Source organism: Salmo salar, chromosome 12 (assembly GCF_965601325.2).
Source record: "Salmo salar chromosome 12, fSalSal1, whole genome shotgun sequence".
Classification (NCBI taxonomy): Eukaryota; Metazoa; Chordata; class Actinopteri; order Salmoniformes; family Salmonidae; genus Salmo; species Salmo salar.
The window spans coordinates 68,906,248-68,930,103 of record NC_138302.1 but is presented as its reverse complement, the minus strand read 5'-3'; the positions used below and the strand labels follow the sequence as shown (position 1 = coordinate 68,930,103).

At 41.3% G+C, this 23,856-nt stretch overlaps 1 protein-coding gene across 2 annotated transcripts in view; it reads left to right on the top strand.

The window, feature by feature from the left end:
* The window catches only part of LOC106565522 (zinc finger protein 385A), a 92,438-nt gene that overhangs the window by 6,529 nt on the left and 62,053 nt on the right, over positions 1-23,856 (top strand). Inside the window, exon 1 of one of the 2 annotated variants that reach the window (XM_014132756.3) lies at positions 6,594-7,121. The exons of the other annotated variant lie outside the window; for it this stretch is intronic. Within the exon in view, the coding sequence (XP_013988231.1) occupies positions 7,112-7,121 (10 nt within the window). The 5' untranslated portion in view covers positions 6,594-7,111. Of the gene's footprint in view, positions 1-6,593; positions 7,122-23,856 lie in introns of those variants that run through there. 2 annotated transcript variants of the gene reach the window in all.

The following is a 23,856-nucleotide window of genomic DNA, read 5'->3' as shown; positions in this document are numbered from 1 at the left end:
AACCACTCTGACTGACATCAACGCAAATGAAATCGAAAATCACATCAAACCATTATCATCCAAACAGTGTTGTGCTGTTAAAACACCTCACTGTGATCATCAATTTGACAAGATAAGTTCAACAACAAGTTGAAACTGAGTGGAAAGCATGGGCATTGTTAATGTTGTTTCAAAGCCTAACACAACGAAATGGACAGCGCTTTCTAAGATTCATTAAATTAATTAAAAACAACCATTAGCATATTAGAGTTTATGCATACCCATAGGCCTATATATGAACCCAAGCACGAACAAAAAAAAACGTTACTAAAATAATGATTGTGCGGTTATATAATACATAGCCTAACGCATATTACACACGAAAAAAACATTTACAAAAACGGATTTAATTAAGTCTTAAGTACGTAATCGGTCTAGCCTATACTCCAAAATTAAACTAATTCTAGTAATCGCCTTTGAGTGTGGACTTATTATGCATACTGGATGGACTGGTTACATTATGCTACGCTCCAACCTTTCTATCCACGAGTCTGGGTTAGAACGTATAGGCCTAGTCCATGCTGTTGGATGGACTGGTTACCTTATGCTACACTCCAACCTTTCTATCCATGAGTCTGGGTTAGAACGTATAGGCCTAGTCCATGCTGTTGGATGGACTGGTTACCTTATGCTACGCTCCAACCTTTCTATCCATGAGTCTGGGTTAGAACGTATAGGCCTAGTCCATGCTGTTGGATGGACTGGTTACCTTATGCTACGCTCCAACCTTTCTATCCACGAGTCTGGGTTAGAACGTATAGGCCTAGTCCATGCTGTTGGATGGACTGGTTACCTTATGCTACACTCCAACCTTTCTATCCACGAGTCTGGGTTAGAACGTATAGGTCTAGTCCATGCTGTTGGATGGACTGGTTACCTTATGCTACGCTCCAACCTTTCTATCCATGAGTCTGGGTTAGAACGTATAGGCCTAGTCCATGCTGTTGGATGGACTGGTTACCTTATGCTACACTCCAACCTTTCTATCCATGAGTCTGGGTTAGAACGTATAGGCCTAGTCCATGCTGTTGGATGGACTGGTTACCTTATGCTACGCTCCAACCTTTCTATCCATGAGTCTGGGTTAGAACGTATAGGCCTAGTCCATGCTGTTGGATGGACTGGTTACCTTATGCTACACTCCAACCTTTCTATCCACGAGTCTGGGAGAAAACGTATAGGACTAGTCCATGCTGTTGGATGGACTGGCTACCTTATGCTACGCTCCAACCTTTCTATCCACGAGTCTGGGAGGGAACGTATAGGCCTAGTCCATGCTGTTGGATGGACTGGTTACATTATGCTACGCTCCAACCTTTCTATCCACGAGTCTTCGAGGGAACGTATAGGCCTAGTCCATGCTGTTGGTTCATTGAATGTGCGGGGCGTCTTACTCATTTAGTCTACACTTATAGATCATTTGTATTTGATTTTGAATAGTGTATTAATAGGGCATTTTGTATATTTTCATCATTAAAAGGCTGACATATTACCTTTAGCTACAGGAATATCACCTGTCATGCAGTGAGAGGGTGCATGCTCCTCAAACAGTGGTTGATGTGTGGAGTGAAATAATTGTTGTTTTGTTTAAGTCCAGACATTTCTATACACAATCCCGTGTGAAAGCAGAGTTTTGATGGTTGCCACTAAAAAGAGGAGGAGCCCAGCTGCTACTGTATTTATTTCTCAGCTGCTCATATTAAGCACATGCTCAGCTATAAACCAGAGTAGCCTGCCTGACATTGAAAAACTAACTGTCGGGAAACCGGCCTCCATTGCCATTCAGTATTTTCCCTCCTGCTCCTGTTCCTGCCCATGTTAATGGGCCATTCTAAATCGAAACAAATGTTACATTTTAGTAAAGACAAGACAAGATTAAATGGAGAATAGTCTGAAGGGTGAAAAAAGGATCATTTGATGAGAGAACAGCCTGAGTTAAGGAACAGAGCACAATCTTTTTTGCGACTTTCTCTAATCATCAATAGCCTATAGTTACATTATGTAGCCCATATATGTTTTGATTTCTAAGACATTCTAAGGTTTATATCATTCACAACTAAACCTGCCAAATAACTCTAAATCTAGTTCATAGGACCTGTTTCAAATGATCACTTTTCCGCTCAACATAGCCACTATATAATCTAAAATAATTGCACAGGACTTACAGTGTATAAGCATATATTGTCTGCTTATTGAACAAGCCTACAGCCTATGGCATGACGCCATGCAGTAAGACAAGTCATATTCTGGTCTTCTGAAATACATTTTCTTTATATCATGTTTTTTGAAACCTGCCTAAATAAATAATAGATTTATTGTGACAGTATATAGTACATAGATTTATTAGACATTTTTATTTATTTACTATTATTATTATTTTATTTACTATTATATATTTTTTGTATTTTATCCCCTTTTTCTCCCCATTTTCGTTTGTGTGTCATTGCTGCAACTCCCCAACGGGCTCAGGAGGCAAAGGTCGAGTCATGCGTTCTCCGAAACATGACCCGCCAAACCAAGCTTCTTAACACCCGCCCACTTAGCCCAGAAGCACCAATGTGTCGGAGGAAACACTGTTCAACTGACGACCAAGGTCAGCCTGCAGGCGCCCGGCCCGCAACAAGGAGTCGCTAGAACACGATGAGCCAAGTAAAGCCCCCCCAGCCAAACCCTCCCCTAATCCGGCCAGTTGTGATACAGTTTGGGATCGAACCCAGGTCTGTAGTGATGCATCTAGCACTGCTATGCAGTACCATAGACAGCTGTACCACTCAGGAGGCCCTTATTAGACATTATTTTAATCTAGATGTTCCAAAGGCACACATCAACGGCTTGTATCTGGCTTGTATGTGTGGAGGCCTGGAGATGATAACATATTCATGTTAATTAACGGTAAATTACCGTGAGGCCGGCAGTCTTTTGCATGACAATAACCTGCTGAAAAAATGTTATGACCTCCACAGACCTACTTAAAACTCCTGTGATACCACACACACACATAGATATGCACACACACACAGTACAAACACAAAAAACCCTCCCTGCTTTGTCACCCGAGCCCGGAGGTATGGTTTCAGGCTCTCATGGTGACATCCATTAAAGTCGTACAGTGTCTGTCCCTCGGCCCAGAGACAGCTCCATTAGCACCTGGACCATTGGCCACAACAATAACCCTACCTGCATTATTCAAACTGACTCTACTAATAGGGAAACCCTATAGCCTCCACACACACACACACACACACACACACACACACACACACACACACACACACACACACACACACACACACACACACACACACACACACACACACACACACACACACACACACACCAATCCTACACTATAGACAGACACCCTGTTCCCTTGCCCAGCTATATATATATTTTTTTACTGATGCGTTTTGGCCACATCAAAGTGAAAAAGGGTCTGACTCAGAGATGGACTACTCCATGCTGAATCACGATAGGGGTCAGATGGGGGATTCGTGAGGGATTTGGGAACATTGTTTGTTAGTATATGGTTGATTGAACACAATGGGTGTGCATGTATTACAATGCCGTATATGTAATAAGCTACCTGATGACGGCAGGACATTGATGTCAGTATTTCCCATCAGAGAACGATAATTATAGAGAGGAATGAATCTCCAGCACCTCTGCCTATCACACCGCTGTCAACCTCTTCTTTCATTCTGCCATACCAGTTCATCTTTCTCCCTCCTTCCACCTTATCCCTTAATCCCTCATCAGTTTGCATTTATCTCAATCTCACCTCCCCTCCCTCCATCCCCTCCACCAGCCTTTCAAGCTGTCATTCACCATCCCATCTCTACCTCTCTTTTCTTTCCATTGTTCTGTCCACACAATTCTACTACGCTACATGTACATTCAGTATGACTACACAGCAAATTGTCCAGTGTTGATTTTTCAGTGTTGCATTTCTAGTCTTGATTCAGAAGTTAAATTCACTCTGTAAGAGTGAAAATAACACTCAGTGGTATACAATAACCCCTATTGTTGCTGTTAATATCCAGAGCTATTGTTTTACACTGTGGAGGGTAAAAACCACACCCAGCATTATCATATTTCCCAGCATGCTCTACTGCATGTAGATTTTTAGGATTGTTTTTAATATCTATGTTTTTGCGTGTACATTGATTGATTAATCTTATGCTACACAAAGATAATAATAATAATATATATATATTTGATATACTCTTTTCATACCAAGTAGAATATCAAAGTCGCTTTAAAAAGAAAATAAACCAAAAACAATTTAGCAAAACAAATATAAAAGAACGTATCTTGAGAGGAGGGAGCATAAATGGTAGAGCCAGGCAGGAAGGTAGAGACATCTGACAGACTGTCACGCCCTGGCCATAGAGAGGGTTTTGGTTCTCTATTTTTGATTAGGCCAGGGTGTGACTAGGGTGGGCGTTCTATGTTCCCTTTTCTATGTTGGTGTATTACTTGGTTTCGGCCGTGTATGGCTCTCAATCAGGAACAGCTGTAGATCGTTGTTGCTGATTGAGAGTCATACATAGGCAGCCTGTTTTTCCTTTGGGGTTTGTGGGTGAATATTTTCCTGTTTAGTTTTGTTAACCTGACAGAACTGTTGCTGGTCGTTTTTTGGTTTATTTTTGTATAGTGTTCATTCGGTCCATTAAAATCATTCACGATGAACACATCCTCCGCTGCACCTTGGTCTCATTTTGATGACGGCCGTTACACAGACAGATGCTCCTCAATGGGCACCTCGTCGTCTTCGGTAGTCACAGCTCCTCCTCCATAGGTAGGCAGGAACATCCACTACTGAAATGTAGCACCCACCTGGGCGATGCTTTGGCGACTGTAAAAGCTCCAGTAAGACCACCACACCTCAGCAGTGGTCCAGAAAAGCCCCAGATGAAGCGAGCCTCTGCATCCCCTCACGCCGCAGTCCACTTCCCTCTAGGAACTGGGGCAGGAGGCTAAAAAGCCAATGCTGTTGAGCATCATTCAGATCATATTAGCTAGCCAAGCCAAATATAAACTGACCTGCCATAATCAGTCCTGCAATTCCGTGGAACACCACCAGATATTTCAGTTCATCTAGCAACAAGTTATCAAAAACAAAAAAAGTTGATTCAATAAAGCAAAAGACAACAACACATATAAACAATAAAATATATACAATATTTACAGAGCTCTCTGCCTAGGCTAGCTCACATTGCCATGGTAACCACAGAATGATTAATGTCATACTTTTTCCTAAACTAATCCAATCAGTTAGTTAGATTTATTGCACCTGTTACTGAAATGGTTGTTGCAGTTTAAATGTTTTAGGTAGTCTCCTTTATCAAGTTCCAGTATCCGGACAGTCATTCTGAATGGGGGTTGTGGGTGAATAAAAAATGGTTGGATATCCTAACTCTGTCTGGATTCCAATAGGAATTACACATTACCTTGCAAGCCAACATAATGTGACTTGCAGGTCTGATGTGGACTGTAAACCAGGACTTTCCTAACACCACTGAGTTATGATAAAACTAGGCCATCAAAGTAAGGCGTTATGATATATGTAATGTATATTGTCATAGAGTTTCATTTTAATGATAACATTTGCCTAGGAACTCCCTTGGTAAAATTAAAATAAAAATAAAAAAATCAACAACCATGTCTGTGTCACTAACAAATACAGTTATGGGTGGTAAATCCACAATAGCCTCAAAAAGAAAAGGCACCCTGGGAAATGTGCAACTTAGGCTTTACACCATAAACCATTTCCTTATATTTCACTCCACTATAGCGTGAAATTGTGTGATTCTTCACCACACAGTAGTGAGTGCATTTTATACTTCAATACAAAGTAGAGTGAAATACTAATTAGTTCACTACAGCGAGTGTGAAATGCCTATTAGTTCACTCCAGTGTAGAGTGAATTTCACACAGCCAGTGTTAATTCTCTACTCTGTATAGAGTTACAGAAACTTTTGAACAGTTTCACACAGTGTGAAATTCACTCTGAGAGTGGATGCATAAACACACCGCAAAAGTGTGAAAATGAACACTAAAATGAACACACGCACGCACGCACGCACACACACACACACACAAAGTAAGAAATAATTATTCGAAATGGGAAACCCTGAACAAATTCTGACTATTATATGATACTGTGCCGTCAGAAGCAGAGGGTAAGAGGGAAGATTGAAAACCCTTAAATAGAGAAAAAGAGAGAGAAAGAGCGAGAGAGAGATCCACGGATGGTAGAGACAGGGGAAAGAGGGATGAGAGGGGGGAGAGGGAGACAGAGAGGGAGGAGAGCAAAAAGCGACAACGGCATTATCACTCGAGCTAACGTCTGCCTCCTGATTCTAACACCCCCAGAAAGTGCTATGAACTGGCTGCTCTGATTGGCCCAGGCCTCCACCAATCAGAGCACAGGTATGTAAGGTGCCTTTAGGTTTTACCCAACCCCATAAACAGAGAGAGGGAGAGGGAGAGGGAGAGAGAGAGAGAGAGAGAGAGAGAGAGAGAGAGAGAGAGAGAGAGAGAGAGAGGAGAGAGGCTGCCAGTGTTTCACAGGCTTGCTACAGTGCAGAGGTTTTTCCACGGAAGAGAGGTTCTGTCAGAGTGAATTCTCTAATGTTGCTGCTGCTGAAGTGAATACATCACAGGGGCTACACTGCAGTAAACACTGCATTGGAGAATACTGTGGTGGTTCATACTGAGGTTTGGATGGCTGTGATGCTCCTATAGCATCACCTTTCAACTGCATTCAACAGCAAAGCCACATAACTGCAACAACCAGACCCTGCCTCTGAAGAACCTCACCTGGAGAGGACAGACTGAGACAGACAGAGTGGTAGAGAGATAGAGAAGAGTGCAAACATTAGGATTTTGACAATTCTTCCATCGTTTTCAAGTCATTCCTCTCCATCGATTGATGCGACGAATAAGTGAGAAGAAAAGAATAGCTAGCATTTCGGAGAAAGAGGATAAACGTCATAGATCAGGAGTGAGGGACCGTAAGCAGAGCATCTAAACTGGAATTGAAGGGGGGAGAGTGGAAGGGTACTACAGGATGCTTTTGGGTAAGTGGCAGATTGATGATAGTTGATAAAGTCCTTGTACAGTATTTCAATTACATTTTTTTATCTCTTTCCATCAGGCCGTCACTCGTAATCTCTCTATTGGGGTAGAGTTTCAGGTGTCACTTACTAAGGAAACTTTCAGCTGTGTTGAAGTTGGTACTGTAGTGTAGGCTACCTGTACTGTACACATGAATACCAACTATTATCTATGGTTTACATAATACTTGTCAAGATTACATATAGCTACACTGTTATGACTGCTTAAGTAAGTGGACTATCAAATGAATGGTGAATGGTATGACCAGAAGGAAACTGGCTAATCAGAAATTTGTTTCAGGTAGAGAACTAAAAGGTATGAATGAACACAAGCATTGCTAAATGTAATTTTATGCTGATAAGTATTGCCGACTTAAAGTAGTTTTATGCTGCGTACTGGTTCAGTGTTGAGACCTCTGTGCAGTGACTACATGAATATGCAGTGACGCGTAGGTTCAAGAGGACTGGGAGACAGTGGAGGAGCAGAGGAACAGTCTCTGTTAACGAGCTCTCACGCTCTCAGACCCACATTGCTTAACGCATGCTTGAACTAAGTCAGTAGCTCTCCACACACACTCACACACACACACTCACACACACACACACACACACTCACACACAGTCTCAAATATGAATGCTTTCTTCTCCCTGTCTCTATCTCTCTCACATATTCGTGCACATAGATGTAAATTGCTTGTCAACCATGTACCCACATATGCTTTGCTTACATACGCTAATGCACACACAGACGTGAACAAAGACATGGACACACACTCACAGTCTGTTGTACCGTCAGATCAGTTAATGAGCTAACGCAGCAGAAAGTCAAACTGTGAGATATGAATGTGAGGCCCCTCTGTTTGTTCGACACATTCAGGGCTCACACACACACACACACACACACACACACACACACACACACACACACACACACACACACACACACACACACACACACACACACACACACACACATACGTACGTACACACACATGCACACGCATGCACACACGCGCACGCACGCACACACACACTAACACACACTAACACACACTAACACACACACACACCCCTGCACACGCATGCACACACATGCATGCACGCACACAAACGCACACACACAGAAACACACAAATGTTCACACACTTTCTTTTCACTGAGGTTAGTGAGGCTTGGAGAGGATGAAGACATTATTGACCCTGGTGTCCAATGAGCCCGGAACACAATGCAGCTTGATGTCCTTCCTGCCAACACAGTGTGTGTTGGTGTGTGTGTGTGTGTGTGTGTGTGTGTGTGTGTGTGTGTGTGTGTGTGTGTGTGTGTGTGTGTGTGTGTGTGTGTGTTAGTGTGTATGCGCGCGTGCGCGTGTGGGTGCGCGTGTGTGCATGCGTGTGCATGTGTGTATGTGTGTGTGTGTGTGTGTGTGTGTGTGTGTGTGTGTGTGTGTGTGTGTGTGTGTGTGTGTGTGTGTGTGTGTGTGTGTGTGTGTTTGTCCTTGTGGTTGGGTAATGATTCTGTATTTTCTCTCTCAGTCAGAGCCTTATGAAGTCAGAGGGTGAATAATTGGACATAATTGGAAACACTCAGATGGGCTCCTGATTAGAATTAATGTAAAATCCACTACATTTTCCTGCTCACTGACTTCGCCCTGCAGTTGTGGAGGGTTACCTCCTGTGTGTGTGTGTGTGTGTGTGTGGTGTGTGTGTGTGTGTGTGTGTGTGTGTGTTCTGCTCCTTGTTTGAGAGTGCGTGTATGTATGTGTGTATTTGTGCATTTATGTGTGTGTTTATGTGTGTGCATATGGATGCATTTCCCCAGAGCCATATATTTCCCTTCGATCTCTAATTGATCTTGAGTACATCATGAAGGCTCAACCCGTGTTGTGGCAGGAAACTCCCACATCCAGCCACGTCAGAAAGATAAAGACATATCGTCTGACATATGATCTAAATGACATGGTATGGTATATGGTATGTAGGGTGAATGATATATGTCTGTATAATTTCCCTCCGCAAGGAGAGACCAAAAGCCAGCACTCTGAAATAGTCGTCCGCGGTTACAGTAATGATGTTGAAAATGAGAGAAGAAAATCTAGAGAGAGCGGGAGAGAGAGAGAGAAAGAGCGAGAGTGAGAGAGAGAGAGGGAGAGAGAGAGAGGGAGAGAGAAAGAAAGAAAGAGAGAGATATTGGTTGTGATGCCTGACTGTGTGTTTATGTCCGCACCAAATGAAGAAGATGATAACCTCAAATCAACATGTCAGCTCTCAGTGCTGTAAAGTACTTAAGTAAAAATACTTTAAAGTACTACTTAAGTAGTTTTGGGGGGTATCTGTAATTTACTATTAATATTCTTGACAACTTTTACTTTTACTTCACTACATTCCTAAAGAAAATAATGTACTTTTTACTCCATACATTTTCCCTGACACCTAAAAGTACTTGTTACATTTTGAATGTATAGCAGGACAGGAAAATAGTGTAATTCACACACACTTATCAAGAGAACATCCCTGGTCATCCCTACTACCTCGGATCTGGCAGACTCACTAAACACATGCTTAGTTTGTAAATGATGTCTGAGAGTTGGAGCGTGCCACTGGCTATACGTAAATAAATAAAAACTAGATAATGTGGCCATCTGGTTTGCTTAAAAGGAATTTGAAATGATTTATACTTGTACTTTTACTTTTGATACTTAAATATATTTTAGCTATTCCATTTACTTTTGATACTTAAGTATATTTACAACCAAATACTTTTAGATTTTTACTCAAGTAGTATTTTACTGGGTGACTTTCACTTTTACTTGAGCCATTTTTACTTTTACTGAAGTATGACAATTGGGTACTTTTTTCCACCACTGTCTGCTATCAGTTTAACCTTACATATGTAGGTTACATGTTACACATACATTCATCATCTGCCACGTGATTTATCATCTTCTTTTCCCTCTTCTTCCATTCGCCATGCTCTCCCTTTCTTTTTCTCTATTCTGTCTCTCTGTGTGTGTGTGTGTGTGTGTGTGTGTGTGTGTGTGTGTGTGTGTGTGTGTGTGTGTGTGTGTGTGTGTGTGTGTGTGTGTGTGTGTGTGTGTGTGTGTGTGTGTGTGTGTGTGTGTGTGTGTGTGTGTGTGTGTGTGTGTGTGTGGTATGCTTAGTGAACAGTGGTTCTCTGTCACTGTAAAGGCCCACACAGTGTCCTCCCAGTGAATGTCTGTCAGTCAGCACCTCCTCTGTTTCTTCAACTCTTATGTGCCTACATCAGCACTGTCCTCTATCTGTGTCTATTCTGTCCATCAACCACAGCTTCCCCCCTCCTCTCTGTCTCTCCATCCACCATCAGCCTCCCACCTCTCCCTCTAGCTAAGAAAGGAAAAATCTGTGCATTTCATTCGATTCTTTCTTTGTCTTCCTGTCTTCTAAGCTACCTCCATCTCTCCTCACTGTTGAGTGGAAACATCCTAACATGTCTTCAGAACTGGATCATAATGCTAGCTCATCTCTTCTGGTGCAGGGGGAGTGGTAAATGTAGTTTAGTAACCCTTGCTCGATTTTCATTATGAATATTTTAGACTGGAGAGTTTGAGGTCTTTATTTATTTAGAGATAGGCCACTATTTCTCCTGGTCTGACGATGGGATGTGCTGAGCTTGATAAAAAAAATAAGACGGCCTCCTTCACTGTATAGAATACGAAACTAATGTGTGTGTGTCAAACTCATTACACACACTCCAGCCGTCCAATGGCAAAAGTGGTCCATAAACAACATCATGACCTTTAAATATAGGCAATGCAGAGATGGATAAAACGTAATGACATTAAAGATGTATTTGACAGACTCACATGTGTCTGGTCCAGGCCAATGCTCTGTTAACTGTCACAAAGATACCATCAGGCTGACAGATGCTTTCAGGTCAGATAAGGTCAAACTGCCAGGGATGCCTTAACCTCTCTGGTATCATTGGGACGTTAGCGTCCCACTTCGACAACAGCCAGTGAAATTGCAGGGCGTCAAATACAAACAACAGAAATCCCATTATTAAAATTCCTCAAACATACAAGTATTTTACACCATTTTAAAGATAAACTTCTTGTTAATCCAACCACAGTGTCCGATTTCAAAAAGGCTTTACGGCGAAAGCACACCATGCGATTATGTTAGGACAGCACCTAGCCACAAGAAACCATACAGACATTTCACAGCCAAGGAGAGGACTCACAAAAGTCAGAAATAGCGATTAAATTAATCGCTAACCTTTGATGATATTCATCTGGTGGCACTCCCAGGACTCCATGTTAGACAATAAATGTTCGTTTTGTTCGATAATGTCCCTCTTTATGTCCAAAAACCTCAGTTTTGTTGGTGCATTTAGTTCAGTAATCCAAAGGCACAAAGCGTGCTCTCAACACCCAGACAAAAAGTCAAAAAAGTACAATAAAAGTTCGTAGAAACATATCAAACGATGTTTAAAATCAATCCCTAGGTTGTTTTTGTTATAAATAATCAATAATATTTCAACCGGACAAAAGCTTCGTCAATAGAAAAGGAGAAACAAGAAAGGTGCGCTCCCGATCACGCGCTGGACTCATGTCTGGAAATTTCCACTGTCCACTCATTGAAAGTGCTGTATCTCCCTCATTTTTCAGAGTAAAAGCCTGAAACAATGCCTAAAGACTGGCCACATGTTGAAGAATCCATAGAGATCATGAACTGGGTCCTAAGTCTTTGTATGGTGGATAGGCTTTCAATGGAAAAACAGCCTTTCAAAATAATAGTACTTCCTGGATGGATTTTCCTCAGGTTTTTGCCTGCCATATGCAGGGGCGAAAATCTGATATCAACTTTGGAGGGGACAATTACATGACATTTTCTCAAGAGCAATTCCTGAGGGGGACACCAAAAGTAATGCTGTAACACATAGCCTACATTGTATGGTAAATGTATATTGAGGAACCAAAGAAATAAGGTGTTTGCCGTACTCCTAACTACCGGTACCCAAAACTACACAACTAATCACAACAGCAATACCATTGCCTTTAACAAATCTTAATTCAGTCACCAGTTTAAGTTGAGAGTGGGGGTATCCATGGCATTTTCCAATTATGTTCCTATTTTACAAGTCAAAAAAATGGAGAACCTTTCATAATGTTGCCAAACAAAGACTCAACAAACTTACCTGAGACTCCCTGTCTCTGCCAGTCTGTCCCTGCATATCTGTCCCCAACTCTGCTGTCTGTGTGCCATCTGTTGCCTGCTCTGCCTAATGACGTCATTGTGAAACATTTCCATTAGAATTTCATTTCTTTCTTATGAACATTTTATCAACTAGTCTTTGAGATATTAGGCTACTAGGGTTCTTACTTTGCGTTTTGGTGTACTGAAAAATACTCTGATGTCCGTCTTTTATTTTTCTACCTGGCTGGCTACACACACACACAGTGTGTAGGTTATTTACAGTAGGAGATGGGCTTCTATCATCTTATCTTTTATCATTCTATTTGGGCTTCGATCTAAAAGGTAGCTAGCAAATGTGAAACGGATTAAAATGACAAGAGTTGACAGCTGTATGAGTTCACCATTTACACAACATATGCTGCAACCTTCTGTAATTTTAATAGTTTGTTTCATATTGGCTGGCTTCCAACAATAACTGAATTTGCAAAGCTAGCGAGCACCAATTCCGTTTCAGTGGTGTTTGCTATAATCTTTGCTACCCGGGTTAAATAAAGGTGAAATAAAATAAATAAATAAAAGTTCCCTTGCGACAATTTAGCTTTTGCAACGAGACCATTAAATATATTTAAGACAATGGTAGAAGAGAGTGTAGTTCTGTTCAGTTTGGACTTCAGTTTATCGCTAACCTTATCGCAGGGACTTTGAAGCACTAACTTACATCATCTGCATGCTGATCTTGGAATAAATTGACGACAGCAAAGATTCCATCTTTGACGAGGCCACATAAATGGAATAGGTACTAGCTAGCTTAATACTTAATATTTGCGTGCTAGCTCTGCATATTCAGCTAGTGTGTGTGCGCGATTGACTGGATTAACCTCACTTCAGTTACGTTCGTTGGGTGCCTTTCAGACAGTAGATATGACCCCTCTGTTACCTTGCCAACTAAGGAACTGGCAGTGGATCAAAACATTGTGAGGCAAAGGGTGGGGGGGTCGCAATCTTTTGAAACTTAAAAACGCGCTATTAAGTGTCTATAATCAGCACAATTGCTTTCATTGCGTATTATTAATATTATTTAAATTACATAGTTATGTTTCAGTGATATATTGGGGGGACAAATCATATTTTTCTAAGGATGGGGGGGGTCGTGTCCCCCCCCCGTGTCCCCCGGGATTTCTGCCCCTGGCCATATGAGCTCTGTTATACTCACAGACATTATTTTAACAGTTTTGGAAACTTTAGAGTGTTTCCAATCCAAATCTACCAATTATATGCATATCCTAGCTTCTGGGCCTGAGTAGCAGGCAGTTTTCTGCCCCCTACCCTAGTGAAGTTAAAATGTTTAAAGCTGCAATATGTAACTTTTTGGGCGACATGACCAAATTCAGAAATGTGAGTTATAGATCTGTCATTCTAATTGAAAGCAAGTTTAAGAAGCGGCAGATCTGTTCTATGTGCGCTATTCCTATGCTTCCCTTTCTTAAGTTTAGTTTTTGCATCATTGTACACCAGCTTCAAACAGCTAAAAATACCAAATGTTTGTTTATTGAAAATATATTTCACAGCGGTTTAGATGGTACAATGCTTCTCTACAGTATACATAGCTTGTTTTGTCACATAAACTGAAATTAGGCAAACTATTCAAATTTAGCAACCAGGAAATGGCAGAGCAATTTCTGCATATTGCACCTTTAAAGAACATCTTTAAAAGAAAGATTAAGAAAACTCTGACATCTTACAACTCCGACAACAGAACCAGACAATCTCTCATTCTTATTCTAGTCTTCACTTTTAACCAGAAGGCAGATAAAATAGACTAGAGTATACTATAGTTTGCCAGGATTTAATTGCTGTAAACTGCAATGCACTACCAATGCACTATTTACTACTACTGTACTAATACCTTATTCACAGTCACACAAACCGGATATTTAACTATGGAGTGAATCTAAAGCACTGCTCCTACTGTAGGCTTTAAATAGGCCTGGAAATACCCTTCGTCTTAATCCAGTGACCCTAGACTACCTGACTCTGATCCTGCCTGACTATCGTGTGTTGCCCAGGCACAACTCCCCCCACCCCCCAAAAAAAGGGTTAAACCCATAGACATATAATAACTAGAACGTAAACGAGACATTGACCGCTGAACTTGCTGGTTTACTCTTATGGGTACACTCAATATGGCTGCCGGTCTAGAAAGTAGTGGTAGTAATTATATTTCTATGGTAAAACCAGCTCTTTTCTCCATAGTATACTTTGCCCTGTAATTAAATGGTTGAGTCTATTTCAAAAGTTGGTGTTACAGACATGTTGTTGTGAACGTATATGGCAGTACTATATGGTTTATTTGTGTGAGGATTTAGATTTCAATAATGGTTTTGATGACTTGTCCGCATCCCATTGTTAAAGGCTAGGTAGCACCTGTCTGTTGTACGTCATGTTTTTATTGGCTGTGTGTGTGTGTGTGTGTGTGTGTGTGTGTGTGTGTGTGTGTGTGTGTGTGTGTGTGTGTGTGTGTGTGTGTGTGTGTGTGTGTGTGTGTGTGTGTGTGTGTGTGTGTGTGTGTGTGTGTGTGTGTGTGTGTGTGTGTGTGTGTGTGTGTGTGTGTGTGTGTGTGTGTGTGTGTGTGTGTGTGTGTGTGTGTGTGTGTGATGATTGCATGTTCATACAATTGCATATTTGCGAGCTGGCCTATTCATCTGTGTACATGTCATGATCAGGTTTCCATAGGTCATTAAAGTCTTATGTTGTCTGATGGTTCCCAGGCAGGTGTGTATCTTCAGTAAAAGGAAGGACAAATAAAACAGACCAACAGACGGGACTCTATGGTATTGTCAGGCTGGGCGTTGTACAGCCCTTTATATTCCACACCACTCTCCTTCTATGAGCGGTTTCATATTGTGTTCTCTGCTTGGGTCTGTATGTCCGATGTAAACAGAACGTGATAATAGACAAAGCTAGCCGCTCCATTCACTCTGTACAATCTCTTCCCCTGAGGAACTGAGGCCTGAGACACAGAGGCACAGTAAAGCCAGCAGCACTTCATTAAGACACTATATGAAAATAACCCAACAGGATGTATGTATGCTGCTAATGTTACCGATGTACCACATAAGAGAAGCAGACACACACACACACACACACACACACACACACACACACACACACACACACACACACACACACACACACACACACACACACACACACACACACACACACACACACACACACACACACACACACACATATTAGACTGACTGGGCTGGTTTTGGGTTGTCCTACTCCTTTCCTCTGTAACGCGTGACTCATGTGTTCCTGTCACCTCGACTCAGTAGCTGTGACCTGGGCTAAACCCAATCTGGAGCAGAGCACTACACCCTGACAACACAACACACTGCAGTCACTGCTGGACTGGTCAACACAGACACTAACCCATGATGACACAATGAGAGAAATTTGGACATACACAGGAAACACCACATTTACGCAAGGACTGATACACACAAAACAAACAGAATTTCCGTTTCGACTCACCATGACCAGATGTTGAAATATAGCACATTTTACTGTACTGTATGTAACTGGACAATTAAGAAGGACCACGCCGTTGGCAACATCTCAAACATGTATTTAGCCTTGGGTCTGACTATAGTATTAGTGCAATGATATGACTCACTACACAGTACATGTGAGGTGCAGTGGTTGACAGCATTCTCTCTCTCTCTCTCTCTCTCTCTCTCTCTCTCTCTCTTTCTCTCTCTCTCTCTCTCTCTCTCTCTCTCTCTCTCTCTCTCTCTCTTCTCTCTCTCTCTCTAGCTGTTTCTGAGCTACATGGCTATACCAGCATGATGCAGTCATTGACTTGGACAACATTATCTCTCTCTCTCTCTGTGAGCACAGCTGCATGGCTATCAGTGGAGGCTGCTGAGGGGAGGACGGCTTATAATAATGGCTGGAATGGAGTCAGTAGAATGGTAGAAACCAGGTGTTTGATGTGGTTGATGCCATTCCATTGATTCCATTCCAGCCATTATTATAAGCCGTCCTCCCCTCAGCAGCCGCCACTGATGGCTATAGCTACCAGCAGATGGTAAATCGTCTGTCCATTAACCAGCAGGTTAACATGCGGCTGTACCTCCTGTGGTCACCTTGGGCTCACCTCAAAATACGCAGTCTGCCCCCCTCCCCCACCAACACAGATCCCTCTCATTCCATTTCATCTACCCCCCACCCTCTCCTCCCCTTTCTGTCCTCCCCTCGTTCTACTCCCTCTGTCCCAATGCTATTATCCTCTCTCTTTCTTTTTCCCTTCATCTCTCATTGCCTTACTCCCCCAATCTGTGAGTTTACCATCTCCTCCTCCCCATCCCACACTATACCATCCCTAACTCTCAATCTTATTCAGATGCGATTGACTGCTTGGCCTGTGAATAGTGAAGGGCAGTACACATGTTTTCAGACTTAAAAAAAAAATGTATTCATTTTTCTGAGACTCCGCCACCTCTATGGGGATGGAGAGTAGGCAACAGAGAGTGGAGTGACAGAGAAAATGAAATGCCAAAGAAGGATGATTTAAGGACCAGCCCTGTCTGTAACCTTGCATCTCTCTGCTTATCAAACACATACCTCCTGATTCGCTGTCATAAACATGCTGCTGTCTTTTGGTGGCAGGTCGTTCAATGTTATGCCACTAGGACTGCGGAAGTCTCTACCCCAAGATATTAGGACTATAGAAACAACCTCTTTTAAAATTAAAATTAAAATAAACGCTTATTTGTTTCTCTTTGTTCATCTCTGTCTTATCTTAGCCTCTTAATCCGTTCTGGTGTGTTATTATTATTATTATTATTATTATTATTATTATAATTTTCTTCAGCGTTTATTTGACCTCTGCTAAGGTTTCACTCTTAGCTACTTTATTGACGAAAAATGTATTTACTATGACTGTGATATGTGGTTGCCAGTTAAATGACTAAATATGCTTGTCCTGCTACTACCTAAAACAACACATTTCACAAAACCTATCCCATGTATGTGACAATAAAACCTATATTTTTTTAACCTTTTGTAATATTTGTTCTTGAAACTTTTTTTTTTGATATTGTGTGTTGTGTTTACATTGTTCATTATATTGTGACAGGTGTCCTTGGGTTTGGTTAAGGTGCTCCATAAATAAGACTGACAGTCAGTCATCATTATTATCATTGTCTGTCTCAGCTTGGTAAATTAAAGGTGCTCACTCACTGAAACACCACCCTGCACCATCATCATCATCATCACAATGCCCTCTGTAGCCTAACATCAAATCTCAGCAGCCAATTTGTCACTGTGTGTGTACGTGTGTCTGTGTGTGTGTGCGTGAATGAGGGATTGAGTGTGCACGTGAGCTCACATGCTTGTGGGAGACAGAAAGAGACAGGTTAGATGTGTGGATACGAGTACTTTGTACATGTGTAGTGTACTGTACTGTATGTGTGTATGTATGTATGTATGTATGTATGTATGTATGTATGTATGTATGTATGTATGTATGTATGTATGTATGTATGTATGTATGTATGTATGTATGTATGTATGTATGTATGTATGTATGTATGTCTAAAAAGCATTTGCAATTTCTGTAGAAGTAGGATGTTGGGTGGGAGAATATAAAGGTTTAACTCATTAACCCTTTGACACGTACGAGCACACGTGTGTGTGATCGTTCTACAGTGGTCCCTGCAGCAGAGGCTTAAACCTGTGTGATTAGAACACTTCTAGTTACGATTGACGCAACAGTCAGCGTTTGAGCTGGCTACACTGTTTTGTCACAGAAATATTTTGCACCAGCACAGTCTTTACAACTATATGTCCTGAATGTGAGCAGCTCCTTTTTGGATGCAGATGTTCAGACATTCACAGAAGTAGCAACCGCATAACACAATTTTAATCCAAATCTGAAAATGTAGACTACATTAGTCCTAGCACTAACTGAGGAAAGAGTGAGCTAATACAAGCAGTCGTATTTAGTTAACTCTCGGCTGACAGACACCATCATATGAATTAGCTAATAGCAATTACTATTTACAATTTATCACATGAGGGGTGAGCTCACCAGTGAACTCAATTATTTAGTAAAACTCTTTCTAAATGGCAAAAGTAATCCGACGGTGGGTAGAGTTCGTGCCGCCACCATGTTTGTTTATCCGTGTCAACCAAAGACGAGGTGACAAGATGAGTTGGGTCTGTTGAATTCAAAGGGGGTGTGTCGTCTACCATCATTCACTTTCCATCATTCACTTCCGTTAGTGTACTCGAAGATGAGTGAACCATCCCTTCACCTCGTTTGCTATAACATCTATAACATTGTTGACGACTGTAGCATTGTAGCTAAGCCTAACCCTTTTCCTAACCTTAACTTCATTCTCTTAACCTCCTATGTTAATTAGCCTAACCTGCTGTGTTAGTTCTCCTAACCTACCACGTTAATTCACCTAACCTTCCACGTTAATTGTCCTAACCTGCTATGTAAACAAACCATCTGTGGGGACAAATCATCAGTATCACCACACTGGCACCCAATCCCATCACCCCTGACACTCCCTTGGAGCCATTCAGTGTTGTTGTTTATGTATGTAGCTAGTGGCCTAAGCTGTAGCATTAGCAATGTCTTTCAAACGACAACTCACAAATGTGGACATTTTAGGAAATTCAAAGTCTGAGTGTGAAAGTGAGGAATCAGATGCTGACAGTGACAGTGATGAGCTGCTCCCCAGCCTTGTAGACATTGAGAACCCTGAAAGTGAGAACCCCTTGCCAACCGACAAAGTCCCAGGTCCCTCTGAAGATGCTGGTGGGGATGGAGGCAGACCAACAGTGGGTGAAGTACGGAGGGTCTGCGGTAGCTGGAAAGCAAAGCAGCCATTTCACCCCTCCTGGCTTTACTGTTGGCTTTGATGAGTCCCAGTCTGGAGTGCAAAGCCCCTTGCCATTTCCCTCTGAGGCAGAGTGCTTCAAGTGCTTTCTGACAGAGGAGCTGGTGGGAGACATATTGGAAGAGACCAATCATTATGCCTTGGAGCTACAGGAGAAATGAAAGCCACAAGGAAGGTGGATCACCTGACGGGAGAGAGAAAGATCAAACCAGACTGTGTGCTTGACTATAATCGCAAAATGGGGGCAGTGGATAAGGTGGACATGATTAACAGCTTTGTGGCATGCACTCAGAAAACCACCAAGTGGTATAAGAACATATTTTTCCATCTGATCAACACTGCTGTCCTCAATGGCCACATAGTTCACCCACCTCCCCACTACCTCTTCATCCTCTCCACCCCCTTATCCGCCCCACTCCCTCTTCCAACAGTATGTAGCTAGCATACAAAGCTGTCTTCAATCTTCAGCAAGAAAGATGTCCAATTCCAGTTATGATGTCAAAATTAGGTTCAATTCTCTTTTTGTGTGGTTTTTGAAAGTACAAAATAAAGAGGAATTATTAGCAATTATAATACAAGATCAGGATAAAGTAATGAAACAATACTACAATGAAGTGACATCATTACACTGCTATAAAAATAATACCTCTCATTGACAACATGACAATTATGAATGATATAAGAAACAGTAACTGAAGAGCTCCACAAGGAGGCAGGGCAGAGCTATGCTAAACAGGACAAATAAATACACAGGCCAATGCAACAGTCATGATAAGGCCAGGGCAACTTCAAAGCAAACAACACAAGCCAATAGTTCTCTGACACCATTAGCATTGTTTTACAGAACTTATAGAAAAATGTAGCTATGTAAGCACAATGGAGTTTAACACCATAAAGGTTACGAAATTAGTACCTTGCGTGTCCACGGTTATAAAGGAAAACACACAGAACGCATTATGCTCCATACATTTATTTGTCACATGCGCCGAATAAAACAGGTGTAGACCTTACAATGCTTACTTACAAGCCCTTAACTAACAATGCAGTTTTAAGAAAAAATAAGTGTTAAGAAACTATTTACTAAATAAACTGAAGTAAACAATAAATAAATACAAATAAAAATGAAAAAAATAAGAAAATAGAAAAATAACTAATATTTAAAGAGCAACAATAAAATAACACAATGTACATATGGTGTGGTACAACAGAAATTACATACCACCATATACAGAAACTGCATTATGATAAGGTAATAAGGCAATTATTTTGATAGGAATGCACACCTGTACAATGTAATTATTAGTAAGGAAAACAACAATGAAAGCAATGTGGGACCCAGACAGAAAATGTGCCAGGGGGAAAGTTTGGGAAGGTTCTGTTCTGACTGAAGATGCACAAATGTCTGCATACTTGACCTGGGGAAACACTGGGGGAGTGTTTGAGAAGTTTGTCCGGCTCACGTAGCTAATCCTCGCCTTACAATAGCATAGCATGCCTCAAATGTAAATTCTCTGCCACTGTGAAATGTGCTAATTCTATGTGAATTAATGAGGAAGCAGAACACACCTCATTTCAAACTGTTGTTTGAAAATCAAACTGTTATTTGAGAAATTGAAAAACAAGTTTAAACATAGATAAATAGTGGGCAGCGTGCCTTGGTTTGAGGGCAGCATGGGTTAACTGCACTTTTGCTTAACAATCACATTTTCTATTTTTTTATTTTTTATTTCACCTTTATTTAACCAGGTAGGCCAGTTGAGAACAAGCTCTCATTTACAACTGCGACCTGGCCAAGATAAAGCAAAGCAGTGGGACACAAACAACAACACAGAGTTACACATGGAATAAACAAATGTACAGTAAATAACACAATATAAAAGTCTATATACTGTACAGTTTGTGTAAATGAAGTAAGATTAGGGAAGTAAGGCAATAAATAGACCATAGTGGCGAAATAATTACAATTTAGCAATTAAACACTGGAGTGATAGATGTGCAGAAGATGAATGTGCAAGTAGAAATACTGGGGTGCAAAGGAAAAGAAAACAAATTATATGGGGATGAGGTAGTTGGGTGGGCTATTTGCAGATGGGCTATGTACAGGTTCAATGATCTGTAAGCTGCTCTGACAGCTGATGCTTAAAGTTAGTGAGGGAGATATGAGTCTCCAGCTTCAGTGATTTTTGCAGTTCGTTCCAGGCAGCAGAGAACTGGAAGGAAAGGCGGCCAAAGGAGGAATTGGCTCTGGGGTGACCAGTGAAATATACCTGCTGGAGCCCGTGCTGCGGGTGGGTGCTGCTATGGTGACCAGTGAGCTGAGATAAGGCAGGGCTTTACCTAGCAAAGACTTATAGATGACCTGGAGCCAGTGGGTTTGGCGATGAATATGAAGCGAGGGCCAGCCAACGAGAGCATACAGGTCGCAGTGGTGGGTAGTATATGGGGCTTTGGTGACAAAACGGATGGCACTGTGATAGACTGCATCCAATTTGCTGAGTAGAGTGTTGGAGGCTATTTTGTAAATGACATCGCCGAAGTAAAGGATCGGTAGGATAGTCACGAGGGTATGTTTGGTGAAGTGAAGGATGTGTGAAGTGAAGGATGCTTTGTTGCAAAATAGGAAGCCGATTCTAGATTTAATTTTGGATTGGAGATGCTTAATGTGAGTCTAGAAGGAGAGTTTAAAGTCTAACCAGACATCTAGGTATTTGCAGTTGTCCACATATTCTAGGTCAGAACCGTCCAGAGTAGTGATGCTAGACAGGCGTGCAGGTGCGGGCAGTGATCGGTTGAAGAGCATGCATTTAGTTTTACTTGCATTTAAGAGCAGTTGGAGGCCATGGAAGGAGAGTTATATGGCATTGAATCTCGTCTGGAGGTTAGTTAACACAGTGTCCAAAGAAGGGCCAGATGTATACAGAATGGTGTCGTCTGCTTAGAGGTGGATCAGAGAATCACCAGCAGCAAGAGTGACATCATTGATGTATACAGAGAAGAGAGTCGGCCCGAGAATTGAGCCCTGTGGCACCCCTATAGAGGCTGCCAGAGGTCCGGACAACAGGCCCTCCGATTTGACACAGTGAACTCTGTTGTTGAAGTAGTTGGTGATCCAGCCGAGGCAGTCATTTCAGTCATTTTGGAACAGTAACCAGGTCGGATAGAACATGTCACGAAACCGCACATTTGTCAGTAAACTTTCTCCAAAACAAAATATGCTAGACAAGGTGGGATCTTTTTGTGTTTGTAAAATGAATTATTCGAGAAATGGCTGTGGAAAACTTTTATGCTAAAATATTGATATCACAACCATCATATCGAAGTAAACTTGGAGTCACGTGATGACATGTTGTGTGGTCCTCCCACTACGACTCTGGAAACCTTGCAGTTTATTAGGCTACAGATAAAACAAGTTCTGATGAACTTCACAGCGTGGTGAAAGTGCAAGATGATGAGGGTCTTATTCTGGTGACATAATAATCAATGCTTGGCTGCCGTTTGACAAATAAAAAGAATCTCATCATGTAGGCTATACCTGCACTGTACCTGCGAGCTGTTGGCTAGAGCGCACGTGCCAATACCAGTGTGCACATTGGCTATATAACATTTTTGGGGACAAAACCATCAGTAGAGATGAGAATGCGATGGAAACCCGTTTAAGTAGTATTTTTTATACGGTACATGGGAATTTATCTGCAACAAGTCAATTTGATGGAAACATCTCTTGTGGGAAAATGTGCATATTGTTTTTATGCAGATTTTAGAATATTCCCATGAAAATCTATCACCAATTGGATGAAAACCTAGCTAGTAAGTGTATTCTGACATCACATGCGTAAAACAAGGGGGGGCAGCGCTCATTAGAAATATACCCAGCATTCTTTGCAACTGTACATTTTTACATTTACATTTTGGTCATTTAGCAGACTCTTTAATCCAGAGTGACCTCAGTCAGTGCATTCAACAAATAACCACATGTATAAAATAACAAGTAAAACGTTTCTGTAACCGTTACTGACAATGTCGTTGAAGTTAAAGTGGCCTGTTGGTGAAATGAAAAAGACTATTATAAAATATATATATATATATATATAAATAAATACATGAGCAAGAGACAGATGGGAGCATATTGTTTCCTACTGAAATCTCTATTATATCATAGTTAGGGTTGTTTAGTCAATGTATAGTCTACTTAACTGGACAGTTAGCTTAATTGAAAATATGGAAGCTAGCTATCTCTGCTAAAACCGAAACTGATTCAACTATAAGTAGTAGGTTATGCTGACAAATGGTACAGTTGCCTTACCTATCTTGTATTAGTCAAAGTAAACGTGGTGTAAGTTGGATAGCTTGACATTTTAACTTGAAAAAGCCCATGCAACTTTATGACTGGAAATAATATGTTGAAACAACAAATCTTTTTTTACAGTGAGCACTCAAACAAACATTCAATGACATACCATATTTATATACACACACTGTTATTCTCTGCAACACGCACACTGTCTGCAGACAGGGCAGAATGACATTTTTTAAAAGACTTCTAAATCACTTATACATTTCGAAATCCCTGACAGTTTCCCCAAACTCTAGCTCTAAAACACACAT